The following is a 19,665-nucleotide window of genomic DNA, read 5'->3' as shown; positions in this document are numbered from 1 at the left end:
CACGCATCCGTTTTTTTTCCTCTCCTCCCAAGATGATGCACGCTAAGGTGTAGGCCCACAACAAATTATGATAATAAATCTTAAAGAGGAGGCTTTGGATTTGCGATAAGCTCAAGGATTTATCCCTCCGTGAATAATTATATCAAGGCATGAAGACTAGACACGGGTGGAGGTGCAGATATGGCGCTCTGGTATTAACAGTGACTACAATGTTAAGCCTTTTTCTAAAGCCCTCTGGAGCTTAAGTCAACGAAGCAGCAATCAGTCGTTTCTACAACACTGGTCATCTATTAAATCAAAGCCGACTGACTCCCTCTATCTCTCTTTGTGACTTTTCCACCATTATCTGCTCCTCTTCTCTTCCCTCCTGCCATCTATTCTGAGATCAGCATTCTCCTTCATATTTATATCTCCGCTGAATAATTGAAGCATGGTAGAGGAAGACACAATCTCTCCCTGTGTCTCCCACCATTCCTCTTCCTATTTCTGTAAAACCATAAAACATCACTTCGTATCGATCAGACTTGCGATTCTGCGTGATTGAGAAGAATATAACCACAAAAAAGCAAGGTAATGAAAATATGGCAGCCACACGAGCTCAAGGTCTGTTATCTTATATGTTTTATTGATTATATGATGTTGCATAAATGGCCAAGTCAGTGAAATTTAACAGTACAGTTGGTGACATAACACAGTCACAAATGGTTAATGTCATTAAGAGACAAAATGTTAAGACAAAGCAGTGACCGAGAGAGAGAGAGAGAGAGAGAGAGAGAGAGAGAGAGAGAGAGGATGGAGGAGTGTCATTTAAATACATGAGGTAAAATTGAAAAGGCCTAAATAAAATTACAGCTTATTCAGAACATCTGCACAACAAATCTGTCAAATGTTCAAATCAGCAGTGTGTGTGTGTGTAACTGTACATTTCACTATTTTCCAACTTTGTAATAATTACATACATTTACAAGTCATTTCTTGACTTCATTGTTTTGCATTTTACACTTTGACAATCAAAGTACTGTACAATATTATTTGTGGTTAAAGGACAAAAAAAAACAACAACCTCTTCCGGTCTCACCAGAAGGAGTGCTTGGGTGACTGAGATGATTCAAAATTAAAAAATAATACTCGTAAAAGGGCGCACACACATATTCTTCAAATGTTTCTAAACCGAACTATGGGTTAATATTACTCAGTTCACAATACAGTATGATACTATGTAGGCTAAATTTATTCTGTATCCTGTGAAAAGGCACACTTCAAATTACAATTAAGTTGAAAAAAAAAAAAGGTTCACAATAGAGAATGCATTTTTGCATTTCCTGTCAATGAAATTACACCTTTAAATTACACTTTTCAAAAATGTAAACAAGATCAAAATAATGTCAAGTTGACAGAGGCTTTGAATGATAACACTACAGCAGGATTCAGCAATTTAAAAACAAGACATATGCCTAATGACCGAGCTTCATCATATTAGCATAAATGTTCTCAGTGTGTATTTCATCAGAGCCCTGAATACATGTCAGAGATGCCTACATGAATAGCTAATTGGGCGCGCATGCTGTCAGTATGGAAAAACTCAGTCCCAGGCTGTCTTTAGTGTCTTAAGGCTCCACTCCATTCTGATAACCGTTTCAGGGATTATCAAAAAACGCGTATTCTTCCGTGCCAAGTTAACAAAACTCTACTTATGTCACAGCAAATAAATATGTGAAATGTGAATTCCGACATGCTTTCGCTTTGCACAGAAAGAGAATCGTTTTCATCATTCTTCCCCGCAGACTTATCTCGGTAAGGTTTGATAAAATGGAGATCTTGGTGCGCATGGATGGACCCTGCCACCCTCTACCTTGAAGCAATCACTGATCGGACTCGACATGACCGGGGGAAAACAATGAAGAGTTTGTTTTGACCAGTCCAATCAAATTAGATCAACAGTTACCCCAGGAAAGGAAGGAATGATGCCTTTCTGAATACAATGTCCATTCAAACTGGGATTTTTGTCTTTTCTCGCAGCTCCTTCATGCTCAAGGAACAAATTCTACCCAGTTTCCTTATTAGCGGAGGAGAGGAAATTAATATATACTCATCTCAGATGGGTGGTCTGGGAACTCCAGGAGTGTTTTAACTAGTTTGCAATACTAATGTGTTTAATGTCAGCCATAGAATAATGTGTAGGATAATATGAGCGTCAGTCAGCGTACCTGTGCTTCTTTACAGAGTATCATACACCTGTAATACCACTGCACTCCAGTTCTTTCACTTTTGCAGCGAATCCACCATCAAATACTTTGGTTTTTGCCAATGTGGTAGGGCAGTTTAGCCGTTCTCATGTTTTGTCAGTGCGTTAAATTACAGTCTCAAATTGTACATTTTTTCCAGTGTACTATTCTAATTACTTCAGCCTCACAAACTGAAGCTTCGGTGATGCTGCTTGTGGAACTGCTGTTGCCGCTCTTTGGCGGTCGCTTCCATCGGCCTGTCTCTTTTATCCATCACTCCGCCTCTCTCTTTCTCCCCCTCATCCCCAGTTACGCTCCCCACATCACTGAAGTCCCCAAGGTGTTCGATGGAGTCGCATTTCTCCAAGTCGGAAGCGATGGTTTGCAGGCTGAAGACAGAGAGGGAATCCGACCCCGCCCGCTCCCTCTCTTTCTCATTCTCCCTCTCCCTGTATTTCTCCACCAGCTCGTCGGCTGTGTCGACTCTGTCTTTCCCTGTCGCACCGCCTCCGCAAGCTCCGCCCTCTTCCTGGATTCCGCTGTCGGACTCTGCTCCCACCGGGGGGCTCCGCCCGCCGCAGACGGTGCCTCGTCCCCCCTTGGCTTGGTCCCGCCCCCTCTGAGCGTGGATCTGCTCGCTGATTTGCTCTAGGTTGCGCAGAGCGATGGAGTAGCGGGTCTTCACTTTGGCCACATGCTGTTCCAGCTGCAGCACTTTGGTCTTGTGCTCCTGCAGGCACACAGAGGGCAGAGCAGCTTTTACTGCCAGTTTCAGAGTTTAATTTGGTAAACTGTGTTTTATTGATTTTATGCCTACAGACAAAAATAGTGTACATTAACCCCTAGTAAATCCACAGGGTCATATATAAATCACAGCACATTTTGTCATGTCAGCAACACCTGGCAGAATCTGATCGTGAGCTAACAAGAGAGTGTGTGTGTGTGGTTTCGGAGAGTTCTTGACTCTGGATGTGTGTGTTTTACCTCCAGTATGTGGTTGAACTGGGCCTTCAGCTCAAAGTAAGGTTTGGACTTGAGGATGACTCTCTTGAGGGACTTCTGCAGCGTCTGGACCCGAGCTTCAGCCTCCTGACAGGCATGGGTGACACGCATGTGCTCCCTCTCACTGCGGAGACGCTCCTCCTCAGCTTCATTCACCTGGGAAACACACACACACACACACACACACACACACACACAGTGAGACAGACACAGACAGGGTATTAACACATCAAGTCAAGGTCAGTAAACATAAGACCTGTTCAATGGGTCTGCAACTTGCTATCATATCCAGTGAAAAAACAAACATCTTAAACAACACTCATGCAATATCACAATATTACAACATCCAAAATCCCAAATATCACTCATTTTAGAAAGCTATGAAACAGAACAGCAAGCAAATATGAGCATTTGTGAAGCTGGAACCAGCAACTGTTTGGTGCTTTTACTTTAAAAAAAAAAACTCAAAACTCCATTTAATTTATTTTCTGTCTGGTGACTAATCCGTTAATCTAATCATTTTAGTAGTGCTGCTCAACCATTTAAGAAGTGTCGTTCACCCGAGAGTAGAAATTCAGTCGGTATCAATCAGACAAAACTCCATTGAAGTTTGTAGGACCATCAAACAGAGTCACCTTTCTCCCAAACTACTGAAGTTAACAGGCCACCGTTTCACAGCTCCATAGAAACACTAACTGTCCCTCAGATTTGTATCCACATCCCGCTGTTTACTGCTGTACTTTGTGACACTGAATAAAATGTACAAGATAGTTACAAGCTATTTGGAGCCATTTGAATCAAGTGTTTCCAAATAAAAACACTCATCAAATGATCTGATGGTTATTTTATGTTTTGGTTTTTATTTTTGAGCTGTAAAAAGATGGTCCTGATAACTTCAGCAGTCTGGGAGATGCTCACTTCATGTTTGGTGGTGCTATGAACTTCTATGCAGTTTTGACTGATCTGCGTGAGTAGGCAATGACTTAATTTTTTTGTTTTGGGGTGAACTATTCCTTAAAACGCTCTCCAGGGAAATCTTGGAAAGTTTACACTGACCTGAATCAAACCATATTTGCAATTCTTTGTTTTTTCTTTAGTTTAGTTTTGTTTTAATGTTTTGTCTGATCTCTCATTTGGTACAATATGGACGAGGTTTCCTGCATATAGGGCAGATCAGGTAATGTCAGGCTCCAGTCAGCAAAAATTATACTAACCCGACTTTCAAATATTTTTCTAACCTTTCTATCAGACATTGTCCCATGTAACAAGCCCCATCCTGCAACTACAAGCTAAAATAAGTACCACTTCATCCACTTCTGCTGTCATGAAAATTACCACCCCTGTTTAATGAGACACTGACTGCCTCTTTACCTTGGCGGTGGCATGGTTGAGCATCTCCTGCCAGGTGGGATCCAGGGTGTTCTTGCCATCAGCCATCAGCCCCTGCTCTGCCACATAAACCATCTCCCTGGCAGCTGTGTGCATGGAAACAGCTCTCTCATAGCTCAGAGCCGCCTTCTGGGTCTCCTGCTGTGCCTGGAGAGGGCAGACAACCAATCACAGAACATGGAAGTGGAATATGACAAGCAGCCAATCCCCTCTGCTGGAAAGTCAAATTAATATCAGAACTATGTCAAAGTTATGTATAAATATTTCTTCTTTTTTTAAATGCTTGGCATGCAAAATTGGTGGGGTGAACTGTATTACGCCAGACCAGGTAAGCTGTCAATCACAGAAAACTACTTACCTGTTGTCAAAAATGTCTGACTTTTGCTAACTTTACCTGTCTAGTGCTTTGAGGGAGACACCATTTTTCTTTGGTCTGAGCTACAGTGTAAAAGTGTATTTTCTTGCATTTTTGTATGAGGTCCATTTAGGTTCTCACTGCCTGATTAAAAAAAACAGGGCTTCAAAACAAAAGTTGTTTCATCCATGTTTGAGTGAGGTTAGTGATTTTAGTGGCCAGCCTAGCAATGAGTGATGGATTGTCTGCACTCTTTCTAAAAGTACTTTCCCTTGTCTCTTACCTGTCAAAAACACACTACAAACAGCTGAATATGAGACTGGGGTTTACCCTCAGTTTGTTTCTCATTTTTGAGAGCATCAAATTGTTTTTTGTATGGTTTTCATGGATGCAAGGATTGTAGAACAGGGCTTTTTCAGAGCAGCCGCTTTGACATGACTAGGAGGGCGAACACAGGTGTTGGTAATGACATTAATTAAGGTTCAGTTAAGGTCAGAGCCTCGGGGCCAGGTGGTGTTCATGCTGGTTCATTTGAAAGGCTCTGCTGACACTTTAAGGGGCAAAACCATAAGCAATATTTTTAGTAACACCTGTGTTTCCCCCGCTATTTCATTTCAAGATGACTTGTGAAACCAAGTCTATTGTTTCAACCCCCCAAGGAATTTGTGATCCTTCAACTGCAATTAAAAAGATAAAAATCTCCAAAACAGTCATTACAAATCTGTCACCTGCTGTGGCAGTAATTATCTTTGTGCCTATTTCATTGTATATTTCAAGGTAGTTGTGGTTGTTTAAGATCACACTGTTATGCTTCAGGAATTGCACCACAGTTCTCTTGAATGATTGACAGATGTTGCAGTGAGATTATTTGGTGTCACGTGGCTTTCGGTTTCACCTGCTAAAATGAAATTAATTCAAGAAGTAAACGCTCCACAGAAAATAAAATAAAATTAAATAAATAAATAAAAATAAAGGCTTTTCTCTTGGACAGATCGGAGCACAGGGTTGGCTGCAGAATATCATCCTGAATCTGGTAGGAATCAGGTGTCTTGCTCAAGAGCATTTCAATAGGCAGACATTTGCTGACACAGAGACTTGAACCCGAATCCCCAGGATGAATGACAGTCAAAGCACAAGACAACCCCCACCATGTGTTACTGATGGAGCTTAATTTGGTAAACTGTGTTCCCAACTCAGATGATTTATTTAAAAGAGAAACTCACATAGCCATGTTTTCTCCTCATCACACACATGCACACTTTTAATTACATACACATGTTTGCGCGTACCTCTTTAGCAAGGCGACGAGCCTCATAATATGGTCTGGCTTTCTCTATGCAGCTGCCAAGCTGGGAGCTGTGGGCATTCAGTTTCCTGGCAGACTCTGTAAGGATCTTCCTGTATCCTGACCTGGCATCCTGGATGGAGAATGTAGGAAAATGTCAAGATCAGATTTTCCTGTAATTAAATGACTGAAAAGCACCATGTTTTCACAAAGGAGCATGACTGGACGTGAGCAATCAGTTCAGTTCCAGTACTTTTTTTGGGCATTTCTGCTTTATTTGATACCAAAACTAAAGACAGGAAAGGCAGGGGAGAGAGAGAGGGGGTGACATGCAGCAGAGGGCTCAGACTGTAATCAAACCTGCGGTAAGGACTTAGCCTCCACCAGGTGAGCCACTGGGCGTCCCACCAATACATTTTCAAATTTAAAAATTGTACTTTTCCAGACCTTAATTTTTTTTTTAAACCACAGACTGCAGACTGTATCATCATTGATTTTTTTTTTTCAAGACACACTTGTAAAAATAGGACATTTTCAATATATTTTCCCATAATTTCCAGTAAAGAAACAAAACATTTCTTATATGGAGGCAAAACATGTCAAACTTACATCCAACTGCAGCTCCAGTTTGTTGATTTCTGCACTGGCTTCATTAAGGTGTTCCAGCTCTTCCTGTGGGACAATGAAAGGATTTAGCTCCTTCTGTCCTGATTAAATACCACCAAAAAAAGAAAAAGAAATGGTGTATGTTGTTTGCCTTCCAGTCTGGAAGGAGTTGAAGAATATCACTCCAAATTGAGCTATAAGCCATTTCAAAAATATCAACACCCACTTTCCCATATTGACTCAATACTGTTTGTGCTGAAGTTAAGCACGCTATGGATTATTATTAAAGTTAAGAATGATCTACACATTTTCTTACAAAAAAAAAAAAAAAAAAAAAAAAAATCAAAACATAATTTATATTTTCTAGATACAGGATGGTGAATTTCAGGTGGCATTATTTACAAATATTTTATACTGTGTCTTAGAATTAAACCCTTGTTTCTCAGATGTGTTACTAAGCTAAAATTGACATAACGGCACAAACTGTTTGCAGAGCACAACTAGTGCCAATTGGCAAGATAATCACCTCTGATCTCAGAAAACCTGGATTAGCACGGATTACGACATTATGAAATCAGCAGGGGTAAAACTCTTTGAGTCACCAAAACAATTTCATTAGTCAACCTGCTGTATTAGACGTAATCCCATGGAATCCAACATCGCCCAGGTAACTGTTATCCCTCCTACTATCTCTGAGGTCAATTTGACTCGATATAATGTTCATTCACTCATTTTCCAAACCGCTTATCCGTAAGGGTTGCAGGGGGTGTTGGAGCCTCTCCCAGCGCTCACTGGGCAGACGGCAGGGGAAACACCCTGGACAGCTGGCCGGTCCATCACAGAGCAGACAGACAAACAAGCACATTTACACCAAGGGGCAATTTATCATCTCCAATCACCTGTCTTGCATGTCTTTGGACTCTGGGGGGGGGGGGGACTGGAGCTTCTGGCGGAAACCCACACAGCCACGGGGAGAACATGCAAACTCCACACAGAGAGGACCCTGGCTGGCTGGCTGGGAATCGAACCCAGGACTTTCTTGCTGTGCACCCTGCCTTTTTTTTTTGGCTTTTTTTTTTCGCAATTTGTACATATCAGTGTTTCATTTGTTGTTTTAGCTCTATTAAACGAGAAATGTCAACATTTTACACGTTTGCTCTAGTTGTTTTGGGCTATTGAGGAACTATAACACGTCATTTATAATCTTCAACGAAACTTCCTCCTAACTGAGGGCCCTCACCTGTCGTAGTGTGAGAACAAGTCTAGTTCATATGACATTTGGGAGAGAAAAACATGATTCCCACAACAACAATTCAGGTAGTCAATAGGACACATAAAGTACCTGACACATAAACCTGGGTAACATTTTTTTATTATAATCATTTGCTGGAGGTTTAATTGATCCCTCTTGATTAATAATGTTTGTCATGTGAAAGTAAAGGGGGTGAAGAGGAACTGCTTTAATTTAACTGTCATCACATCTTGGCTCTGTTGAGAAATGCCTCTTTACACAGGAGTTACAGCCACATTTCATACCTGGATCCTGGGGTCCAGCTCCTCCTCGTAGGGGCTGTGTGGCTGCTCCCCCTCGTCTTTCAGCGTTTCTCCACTGTCCTCTTCGCCACAGGTCTCTTTAAACACCGTCTCCTCCGAGGCTTCATTCGTTTCAGCAGCCTTGACTTCATCATCATCATCATCATCATCATCAACCCCACCGGGGATTATTTCCCTCCAGTCCCCTGGTTCTGACTCTCCGGAGCCGGCGGGGCTTTCTCGCAAGTCGCCTGGCTCCATTCCAGGCCAGCCAGCGACTGAGTTGGCACTTTCCAGCGGCGTTAGCTACCTTTACCTTGCTACCAGCAGCCTTATCAATAACTTAAAAGTGTGATCAGACGAGCAAAAACAAATTATACATCCAGCGGCGGTGAGAGTCATTTAGTTTGCAAGCTGCCATATCAGATCACATCGAAGTGCAAAACCTAATGAAGCCCTTCTTTATGTTGACCAACCGACGCTAGCAGTCTGGTTAGCATAGCTCGCTAGCAGCGTGATGCCGTCAGTGTGAATTGTTAACGTTTGCTTCGCCGTAAGGAGATGAGAGGAAATGTCTTGTTAAGTTAAAAATCAAAGTAAATGGAGGTCCATCGCTGTGCCCCTCCCTTACCCGGAGTTTTCCCTCCATCTCCTACGGAGTCCTCGTTAAAGTTAGCCAGGCAGGCTAGCTAGCATCTCTGCCCATCATTGTGATTGAGGTAAACACTGAAGTGATCAGAGCGGCGACGGACGCGCACACACCGTTTGGACCTTGGCGGCACCCGTAGACAAAAAAAAGATAACCACAATGTTTCACACAGCTGTTTAAATGTGTTAATTATCAGCCGCACGCGAAAATATAAATGGTACTAATTAATTACTTCTTTCTCGATGTTTCGTAAGATCCTGTTGTGTAGCTTAACGTATAATTTATCTCATTTCTGAATATTTGACCTGAGAACAAGATGTTCTTTCCGTGAGATTTTTTTAATGAATGAAATGACAGGTTAGTAAATGTGTGTGTTGTTTTTATTCCAAAAATATAGCGACACAAAAAATAATAATTATAATCATTTTGAATGGCGACAAGACTGCAAGGACTACTCATTGGAGTATAGTTAAACAAATTCTCGTGTAATTATAAAGTAACCAAAAAGAAAATTATTGCCACAGAAGACCAAGACAAATAGATCTCAATTAATGGATTATACTGCAGTTAATATCGGTGATCACATTCACCACCATTAACAAACCACAGTTTAAGTATATACATTTGTACCAGACAAAAGAAACTCAATAGCACAGATAAGCTCCCCACCCCCAACCCAAAATTGCATATAATTTAAAGAAAAGTGACAAAATAGGTCATACCCTTTGAAATGTATTAATGAGTGTCATGTGCACAATTATTATAATATAAAAATAGATCTCTTAAGATATACAGTAATCCTGTCTAATGAAATTTTTCAGGCTGTATCCTACATTGTAAAATATGTTTTGGAATCATGAAAAAAAAAAAAAAAAAACGACCTGAGTGGTATTGGCAATAAGTCCTGCACCAAAGAGAGGGACAATCCATTCTTCATTATCAAGGACACTGGGCTTAAGTATTGATCTTAGCATTCACCGACAGAGAAAAATTAAGCAAATCATTCTTTGGACTGGAATGGAAACAGGGATTATAAAAAAGGCTACGGCACAGAGGCTGCCTCGTGCATCATCAGCTCCAGGTGGGGTCATACTGGGTCCAACCTGGAGGCGGCGCCAAGTAGATTCTCTGCCCTCTTAACATGAAACTGACCACACCCCTGTACCCTGCCCTCGGGACCCCGGACTTCAGGTCCTCCATGATCCCCAAGTTTTTAGCCATGAGTTTAAAACCATCCTTACTAGAGTACTGTAGACGAAAAGGCCCAGGTCCTTTGAGCTGACCCTGCTTCACCTCCTCATACTTCACCACGGGGGCGCTGTAAACCTCCCTCTCAAACTTTTCCCTGTACGCCTCCTCCTTCAAGTAACTCAGGTCTAACTGGGTGAAAGGCACAAATTCAGAATTCAGTTTGATGAAACGCAGGTACTTGTCGTAAAACTGGCCCAGGCTCACTCCCCTCCGACCAAAGGTGATCGTTCGTGAGATCTCTGGACGGATGCAGGCGCGGTCGCGGCGCTGCTCTGGCTGACGCATCCAGTCGTCCCAGAACGAGGCGGGCCACTTGGGCTCCAGCTCGTCCCACAGCTCCCTGAGCAGCATCCAGCCCAGGCCAGGGAAGAAGTCTGTCCGGTAGAGCAGGTTGGCTTTCCCTGTGTCCACATAGTTTTCCCTGCCATTGTCATTCCAGGCTGACGCACACCACAGACTGGGGTCCGATTTCAGGAGAGGATAAAGGGCTCGGAAGTACTCAAAGAAGTCTGGCGCCACCTAGAGTGGGAGATTAAATATGTCAGGTTACACGACCCATATCCAATAACTGTATCAGATAACACTTGTTTTGCTAACATTACAATATCGGGTCAGCAGTGAAATACAGAATCCACGCCTTATTTACACACTACTACAATGCAAAAATCAATGTCTAAATGTAACACTGGAATTTCTGTATGCAACACTTTGCATTAAAAGCATTAAATGGAGCAATTTAACAACACTGTTATTACCTCGAGGTCATCTTCTACAATCACAACAGAGGAGTGGGACAGGGTCTTGAACACCTGGTTGAGAGCCCAGTGGTAATGCCTGGAGATTTTGTAGTAACCCTGAAACTTCCTGTGCTCCGGGCGCACCGCAATGTCAGACAGGTCCGGCTGCCTCAGGTGAGTTACCCGACTGCCATACGAGCCGATCACCTCTGCCGTCTCAGCGTGTCCACAGTCCTGACTGACTATGATGGGGTAGAGCTCTGCTGAGGGGCGGTACTCCAGCAGTTTGTCCAAGCAGCGTTTCACAGTGACCCTATTACAGGCGATAACCAGGATAGGAATGACCGGTTGACTCGGGGTGGCCTTTTGCCCTTTTTTGTCGGGCAGCTCCCACACTGAGCGATGACTCTTGATCTGTAGCAGGATCTTTTTCTGCATTTCAAGCTCTGCTTCAAATGTGTCTGCCATGCGGAGCATATCTGCCATCATATCAGCAGCTGGCTCTTTCTCCAGCTCCCTCTGCTCTCTGCCAGGCTCGCCCGGCTGGCCAGACGGGGGTCTCCCCCACAGAAACAGCACCAGTATGGCATTCCAGGTGACAAACAGGAGCGTGCCACAAAGGATGATAGAGCCTCTCTTACGGAGCATGGCCCAAAAACTCAAACAGGAGGAAGAGTCAGGACAGGGTTTGAATAGGAAGAGATGTCCTCACAAGGAACAATACAAAAAGGACAAGGGAGGGACTGTTTGTGACTCATCACAATAGCATGATAGATGATATGGAGTCACAGCTTTCTGCTAGTTGGAAGTTTCTATGTAGCTGTGAAAAATATCAAGACATAGCGCAGAGTCAAAGATGGGGGAAATCCGAGGCAGGACGAGATTCATTTTGGATGTGAGGTGGGATTCTGCCAGAGTCAACTTGTACCATCCTCTTCCCCCTAAAATAATAATAATAACTCTTTATTTATATAGCACCTTTGCACCAACATAATTCACAATCAAGTGAAAAAAAACAACAACAGGCAATTTAAAACAAATGTGAATATTGTGTGATAAAACCAGGCAATCAACTGAAAAACAAACAAGAATTTACCAGAGTGAACTGGAAATTGGCAAAATTTCAGGTTAGCCTATAACAAGGAACTTAAATCAACTCAAGTCAGCTTTATTAAGGACCACAAAGAAGGAAGGAAAAAGGACAGGCGTGGACAGGAAGCGTGACAGTTACTTAAAAGCAAGGCTAAATAAATAAGTTTTCAATTGTCATTTAAAAATGTTCACAGAGCCTGCACCTTTTACAGCCCTGGGTAGGGAATTACATAACTTCAATGTATAATTTAAAAAAAAAAAAAAAAAAAAAAAAAGCCTGATGTTCTGATTGTCTTATTTCTATAAATAATACGAGCACAGTATCAGATACTCGGACACCAAGTATCGATGCAACATTAATGACAGGTTTTTATGATAATGTTGGTCAGCGTGTGAGCTTGATAATCCCATTACTGCAAAAAAGAAATAAAAAATGAGTTAATTGAGATGAAAAGAGTGAAAACTTTTTCCTCGGGGACACAATTTGGAGCTTAAAAAAGTAATAAATCGAGAAATGTTATCGCAATATGCAGCACATTGCAAACACACACACACACTCATAGATTGACAGATAAATAGACAGACATATGGAGAGAGAGATTATAAGAGAGATCATTTTTACATAACAAACAGTAAGAAACAGCACCATGAACATGTAATAAAATATAATCGGTTAAATTGGAGGCTATCGAAGAGCAATCCAGCAGATCAAACATTAATTTAAGCTGGGTCCTTGGTGTTTTTCTGCCAGTTTGATCACATGGCAACAGGAAGTCGCTGCTGTGTGAAACGAAGATGTGGCACTGAGCCGCTGATCGATTTTCTTATCACCTGTGGCTACCGCACCGGAGAGGCAGAGCCGGGAGCGACTCAAACTGGAAAAACAACCTTGAATACACATTTCCCAGCTCGGTGTGTGTCTATATTGTTTTTTAAAAAAGACGCTCGGCTCGGTAAATAGCCGTATTGCAGCTGAGGAGGAGCGTGTTCACTGAAATTAGCCCTTACCCTGCCAATGTGACCATTTCTTCCCCCTGTGGCCTTTTTCCGCTCCGTTTCTTCGGTGACAACCAGCGCGGCCAGACGAGGCGAGCGGCCGGAGCGCATCGGGTCGCCGTGAAGCCGCTCTTTTTGCCAGTTTCCCACCAATTCAGTCAACTTAATCTCGTTAGTTTCCCCTCTCTCGTTTCTCGCAAGAGAGGAGAAGTAAGGAAGCGGCTTCCGGATGTGAAACATTCACCGGAAGTCCCGCCCTAGCTGTCACCTTGAGAAATTACACAACTTGTGATGTGTGCGGCTCTCCGAGGAGCTAATTAATAAGAGACGGGCTTTGATGTCTCGGTGAAGCTTCACATCCCATTCAAACGCTGTGGTGATGTGATATATGGTAATGAATAGGAATACAAGCTGGGGGAAAAAAAGAGCATCATGATGCCAATTAGTCAGATATGAAATTTAATTCGATGTAAGATTTTTTTTTCTGGATAGGTTGCAGACAAGTACATGCAAATTACATCAATCTTAAGGGACAAGAGGCAAGTATATTTTGGTTGCATGAAAAAAAAATCATCATCCAGAGGGGTGACGTGGAAAAACAATCTAATAAATAAATTTCACCTCTTCCTGGCAGGACCTCAGTTTTTGCTCATTTTACAAGAAAGAAGGAAAGTCTGGAAATGTTGCAAGTTTTCAGTGATAGGCTACTATGGTGCCTGTCACCCCCTTATGCCTTCAAAACATCTTCCAAAAACAACCAAAACACTGTTTAGATTTAGATATTAAGGGGTTGAAGTTCAGATGCTTTGCGAAAGCCACGTAAAAGTCAATAAATAGAGTTATTTTCGGTGCTGCGGCCTTGGACTCCCTCAGTCAGGCCTGTCCTCTGTGATCTCTTGTCCTGAATTGGAGTTGTCCTCATGGCTACGGTCAGTGGGACTTGGTGTGTCTCCATTTACCTGAAAGTGGACACAAAAGGAATTATTTTCGTAGTAAAGACATTGTGTAAAACAATGGAAGTTTTGTGAAAGAAGACTTTTATTTAGAGCTCACCTGCAGGGCACCATGTTCTATATTTTTCATGTTCATGTCCTGTTCCGCTGTATGAGGCTCTGGCGCATCATCACTGCTGCTCCTGGACCTCCACAGTCCTCCCACTTTCAAAAACATTAATTCTGACACAAGAGCAGTCAGAGATAAGCAGGTACTTTTCAGTGTCGACCACCCGCTCAACAAGAAAAAGGCTATTTGTCCACCACTCGCCCTCGAAACCGGGTAAATTATGGACACTTTCAGGACACCAGGTGGGAGTTCAGTGAAATTCTGGTAAAATAGTGCTTTACAGAGGTGCGCCGCAGAAGCCTCCTGTTTAATCAGTCGAATTAACTGAGAGCACTGGTATATTCCGGGTAAACTGCGTGTCAATTTGCGCTTTGCCGGGCGCGCCAGTGCGTTTTGGGCACCTGGCGCAGCAGAGTGCGCGTCCTTTGGGGCGCACACTCTTGATTGCGAAAGTTTTGGGTCACGGCAACATGTCTCCCAGTCGCCTTTCTTTCTCGGTGTTTTGTGGGTTGATTTGTATGCCACTGCCACTGCCAGTCCCTTCCCCACCACGACGCGCTCTCCTTGGAGGAAAGTTTCCCACGTTGAAGCCTGGTTGGACCGGGTGCGCTCACTTGTCGACTCTCGCAGGGCCCCGCCGGCCAGACCGAGGCTGTACGCCGAGGCGGCAGGCCGCTTGGTCGGTGGGTTCCTGGTGAGGATATTCCCCCGACACCGGACGACAGCAGACAGGGCAGAGGCGGAGGGCGTAGAGGCCATGGTTGTCGATATGTCCACTGTAATCCGGTTTCTGGTGACAGTCCATGGGACACTTCTCCAACGATTGCCTCTAGTTTACGACACATTCAATCCCTATCCAGACTGCCACATTACGTAGGGCTAATCTGCGTCAGGACCTGGTTTGTGGGGGGCGGCTGGGTCTAGTCTGCTCTGGTCCTCCCGACCATATTTGCCTCGACCGTGGGGGGCAGCCAAAGTGGGTGTGCTTTTCAAGACGTGTGTGTGTGTGTGTGTGTGTGTGTGTGTGTGTGTGTGTGTGTGTGTGTGTGTGTGTGTGTGTGTGTGTGTGTGCGGGTGAGTGTGTGGGTGGGTGGCCAACAACACAGAGGACATGCAACTGTTGAGCAGGGTCAGGGTTACAAAAGAAAAGTCAAAAGCACACCAAAAACTCGGAAAACATGAAGAAATTAAATAAAAATAATCCTCGATCGGATCCCTAAAACTAAAGTGTGACTCATTATTTAATCGGTGCTGTTTTCATTGTTTATTGTTGGGTGCTGTTCTTCAGGATTATTTGGATTAGTATAAACAATACCGATAAATAAGCGGAAATTTTATAGCCTAAACGGGAAAACTCATATTCAAATATTAAACGCCTACCTGATTTCCCTTGGTAAGGAAATGCCCTGGAAGCAAGGACACGCTGGCTGTCAAACAGGTTTTTCCATGCAACTGAAAAAAAAGCGGCCGGAGAGGAAGAGCAGGCACACAAAATTAAAGTGAAATTCCCCACTCAGGCCCCGTGAACAGGTCTGTTTACTCCACTGGGGGAATCAGATGTCCAGGAGCACATGGACGTTTCCAAAAGATAAAGATAAGACCACATTAAGTGAGTTTTCCTTCTGGCGAACGTGGAAACAAACTGAAATTCCCATCATTATTGTCAGAAAAAAATTATGGATTATCTTGTCAGAAATAGTTTTAGTTCCACCTGATACTACAAAACATAATGTCTAATCTTATACCAAATTGTGTGTGAGGCTCTCTTAAAAATAGTGACCTTTTCAGGGGTTTGGTTATCAATAATAACCTATTGAAATACTTAATAATGATTTTTCTCCATACTGGACATAAAACCCTTTTAGAAGAAAAACTTTCCCAGTGTCTCAAAACTTCTTTATTAAAGACCGAGGAATAAAAGAGAAAAAAAAAATCCTTCTTTACAAATATATCATTCATCTGTGGCTATGTACAATGATACTGGAGGCTATAAACAAAAGTTACAAGAAGTAGAAAACCTGAGCTGGACATTTTGATTGGCCTTAAGCAATCAAAAGAAAGTAGTCTACTACAGACTCTTCAGATCAGAGTTTAGTGCATTTGAATATTTACATCTTATTCTTCATTACAGACAGCTTCCTTACAGATAATATCCATGGCCTTTACTGCAGCATCTGTCCCATTCACAGTCATCCCAAACATTTCCTCTGAACAGTGGAATGTTTAGAAAAGAACAAAAAGGTAAATAAAAATATATATATACTGTATGTCAATATAGTCTTTCACTATTTCCCCCTTGTGCAATTTTGAGTCTCTGTCCTTTGTTTTTTTTTTTTGGTTTGTTTTTTTTTTAAAGATGTTGACTCCCTTTTCCTTCAATTCTTCACTTCATTGCCTTTGAACCAGGTTGAATGTGTCCCAGTGCTATTAGCTGTTCCTTCACCATCACTTTCCCCAGTAAAAGAGCGAAATGAGACAGGATGCATTAAGTGTCACTGACAATGATAACCACTGTGGTGTAAGTGATATTGTCTCCCGCTTCTTTCGTCTCATCTCCACACCCCATTCCTCTTTTTCCTGGATGGTCTTATATATTTGGACAGAAGACGATGCCACTTCCTGGCTAATCTGGTAGCGTGTGGTTAGTCTGATGGGGAGGCCTCTTGTGAACCATCACATTTGGCATGATCACAAAGGCCAGAATCCCCACCAGCATTAGTGCAACAGTGATGGTGATAATGGTCGCCACCACAGCGTAATAGCACTGGTCCGAACGAAACAGCCTGCGCAGGCGACCTCTGACCCTGTTAGGAGGCCTGCCCACATCCACCATGGTGGCTGGGGCTATTCCCTCCTCCATAGTGCCCAGGTGAAGATCGCCACCCTCTACAAACTGGCCGCCCTGCGGTTTCGTGGGCAGGGTGAGGGTGTTTGACTTGGTCGGGCTGGTGGGAGGCGGGTTCTTCAGGACCAGTTTGCCCTTGCTGCGTTTGAAGCGGATGGACAGCGCCCTCTGCATCTCTGGAGGGAGTTTGCGGAAGATGTCCTGGTTGTTGCCTAGCTGGGGCAGGTCCCGGCCGTGGGGCAGCTCTGTCACCATGCGGCACACGGGGCAGGACAGCGTCTTGAGCTCCAGAGAAGATACGTTGATGCGTGCGAGGCACTCCAGACAGAAGGTGTGCCCACACGAGAGCAGCTTTGGGGTCTTAAAGATGTTATCGTAGGAGCAGAAACACACAGCACACTCCGTATCCTCAATGTCATTTTCAGGGGGCTTGGACTTGTTCAGCTCACTCTCACCCTCCTTCCTGTCCCGTCTACGGGCCTCCTCACTCCTTCCACGCTCCCTCCTCTGTCCATGGTGCCTCTCTCGTTCTCTCCTCCTCCCTCTGTCTTTCTCAGCCCTCTCCAAGTCGATGCTCCTGGATCTCCTCACTTTGGCGGGCTTTTCTTTCTTCCCATGGTCCTGCTTGCTGTTTTCCTCTTTGTAGTTTGGTTTGGGTTTGACATTGGAGGCCTGCTCCCGGCTGCCTTTGCTTCCCCGTCTCTCCCTGTCATCACTCATGTTGGTGGGACGAAGTTGACTCTGTCCTGCAAGCTGGAGTCTGATGAAGCGTGCGGTCTTTTTCACAGTTTCTGCAAAATGGAATTTGAAGTCAGGCGATTGGTTCCTGATAACCAGCAGAGCAGGAAAAAGACAGGAGTTCACCTGCACTGCCATGCGGAAAGCTAAACTTGAAAAATGTACCTATGCTGTTTCATGATGATAAAGCAGTAAGATTTAATCTATCAGAATGTTAACACGTTCTATTGTGCTCCAGTGCTATCTGTTGACTTTGATTTCTTTCATTTACTTAACAAGCATGTTGTAATTTTGCCTTGATAATGGGTTGCTGTATTTGTTTTATAGGCTTTCCTGTACAAAAGTCATTAGCAAACATGTCAGTATAATGACTGCTGCCTACAGAACTGGAAGTACCTCAAACACATTTCAGCGCATTGAGAAGATTTTATGGTTCTGCAGTCTTGGCACGATGAAATGTATTAAGCCAAACTGAGCCCGTCTTTTGTTGCTGAAGCCGTTTCCATTGTTTTGAAATGTCATAGCACACATTCCATCATGCCAGTCCACCTTACATAGACACTCAATTATTAACCTCACACTTATAACTTTCAATAACCCTAGTTAGCAAGTTATAGAGCTGATTACATAATTTGTTTTAAATAGCCTATATTCATTAATATTTGCAACAAGTGTGAGTTTCAGTCAAAGAAACGGAGACATTGAAGCGAGTGAAGTCATTCTAAGTGAGGCTTTTATGAGCCGCAGTAAAAACATGGCTTTATCACTATAAACAAAACTTTCTAGACAAAATTTAGACACACTGACCTGCTGAGGTAGATGCAAATTAGATCACTCCGTCAGAAACAATCTGCTCCCAGTGGGTAATGGTGCGTTCACACCCAAACAAACTTCATTTCTTTGAACATTTATGCTCACACTCCTCTGGTCTGTCTGCAGTCCCTCTTCTTTTACTGTTTGTATCTCTTTGGTCTTTTACTTTTTCCTACTTGTGACACAGCCCTGCCTCCTCTGAATGTCCCTCCTCCTTCTCCTCGTTGCCTCCGGTGTCTTGCCGCCTCCCGCCCTCCCTCTCGTCTGACCAGTTGGACCAGCTGATGTGGAATTTATGCCATTGCTTCAGTGTGTGTATATATGTTTGGGATACGCAGATAAAAACCTTCACCTTGTCTTGAGACATTTCTGACATGGTTGTATCTGTGTTTGCCCTCACACAGTCACTTGTCACATTCACAGCAGGCCCTGCCAGTGATGCACGGCTCAACTTTCTTTTATAAGTCATCATACTGCGAGACGCTCACTTTACTTTATTTATCTGTGTGTTACCTCAAGTTTGGAGTCAGTCACATGACTAGAGAACTCTGATCACATGTTAGAAATACATTTTCTTCCTGTATGTGATAGCGCCCATGTGTGATATGGATCAGGGAGATAGTGGTGGCTCTGTGGAAAATTCCATTGTCGCAGCTGCAGAGACAAGAGGCCAGGACTGTCAACAGTGCAAAATACGCACTTCATAAGACACATACCTGTCATACCTCCACTGGTCCTCTGCCACTTTGTGGGTTTACCACCCAAACGAGAAGAGCTGCTTACTCTAACCTTTCAATTCTGCTTCATGACAGTAGAAAAAAAAACAAAAAAAAAAAAACAAGCAATTGTCACTGTGAGTCATGCCCCACTTTTTAAGGATCAGTGAATTGAACTTGATTCAAAAAATAACTGCGCGATACTGATACTATACACAACAGGACACCACACCACGACACCATTTCTGTATTTTCTTTGCCATTTAACTCAAATATTAACACAACATGGAGGCTTGTTTGCTGAGTGAAGCGACTCCTCCTGAAGCCAGTCTATGTGCCATGCTTCATATATATACATATATAAATAAAAA

At 43.2% G+C, this 19,665-nt stretch overlaps 4 protein-coding genes across 4 annotated transcripts; all 4 read right to left on the bottom strand.

The window, feature by feature from the left end:
• Positions 1 to 604: 604 nt before the first annotated feature.
• sh3bp5la (SH3-binding domain protein 5-like, a) lies at positions 605 to 8,656 on the bottom strand. Its single transcript, XM_030072748.1, has 6 exons — positions 8,399 to 8,656; positions 6,866 to 6,928; positions 6,261 to 6,389; positions 4,599 to 4,763; positions 3,210 to 3,383; positions 605 to 2,955 (listed from the first exon to the last, which is right to left on the bottom strand). Exons 1-6 carry the CDS (start codon positions 8,654 to 8,656, stop codon positions 2,410 to 2,412), a joined length of 1,335 nt encoding a protein of 444 aa, XP_029928608.1. The 3' UTR covers positions 605 to 2,409.
• Positions 8,657 to 9,406: 750 nt separating this feature from the next.
• mgat1a (alpha-1,3-mannosyl-glycoprotein 2-beta-N-acetylglucosaminyltransferase a) lies at positions 9,407 to 13,382 on the bottom strand. Its single transcript, XM_030072938.1, has 3 exons — positions 13,133 to 13,382; positions 11,051 to 11,973; positions 9,407 to 10,814 (listed from the first exon to the last, which is right to left on the bottom strand). Exons 2-3 carry the CDS (start codon positions 11,678 to 11,680, stop codon positions 10,116 to 10,118), a joined length of 1,329 nt encoding a protein of 442 aa, XP_029928798.1. The 5' UTR covers positions 11,681 to 11,973; positions 13,133 to 13,382; the 3' UTR covers positions 9,407 to 10,115.
• Positions 13,383 to 13,580: 198 nt separating this feature from the next.
• Positions 13,581 to 15,171, bottom strand: LOC115373901 (uncharacterized). Its single transcript, XM_030072535.1, has 2 exons — positions 14,174 to 15,171; positions 13,581 to 14,079 (listed from the first exon to the last, which is right to left on the bottom strand). Exons 1-2 carry the CDS (start codon positions 14,939 to 14,941, stop codon positions 13,990 to 13,992), a joined length of 858 nt encoding a protein of 285 aa, XP_029928395.1. The 5' UTR covers positions 14,942 to 15,171; the 3' UTR covers positions 13,581 to 13,989.
• Positions 15,172 to 16,455: 1,284 nt separating this feature from the next.
• Positions 16,456 to 18,714, bottom strand: rnf183 (ring finger protein 183). The gene is made up of 2 exons (XM_030072022.1): positions 18,573 to 18,714; positions 16,456 to 17,818 (listed from the first exon to the last, which is right to left on the bottom strand). Exon 2 carries the CDS (start codon positions 17,745 to 17,747, stop codon positions 16,806 to 16,808), a length of 942 nt encoding a protein of 313 aa, XP_029927882.1. The 5' UTR covers positions 17,748 to 17,818; positions 18,573 to 18,714; the 3' UTR covers positions 16,456 to 16,805.
• Positions 18,715 to 19,665: the final 951 nt, after the last annotated feature.

This window comes from Myripristis murdjan, chromosome 16 (assembly GCF_902150065.1).
Source record: "Myripristis murdjan chromosome 16, fMyrMur1.1, whole genome shotgun sequence".
NCBI lineage: Eukaryota > Metazoa > Chordata > Actinopteri > Holocentriformes > Holocentridae > Myripristis > Myripristis murdjan.
This window is presented reverse-complemented; position numbering and strand designations above follow the sequence as displayed.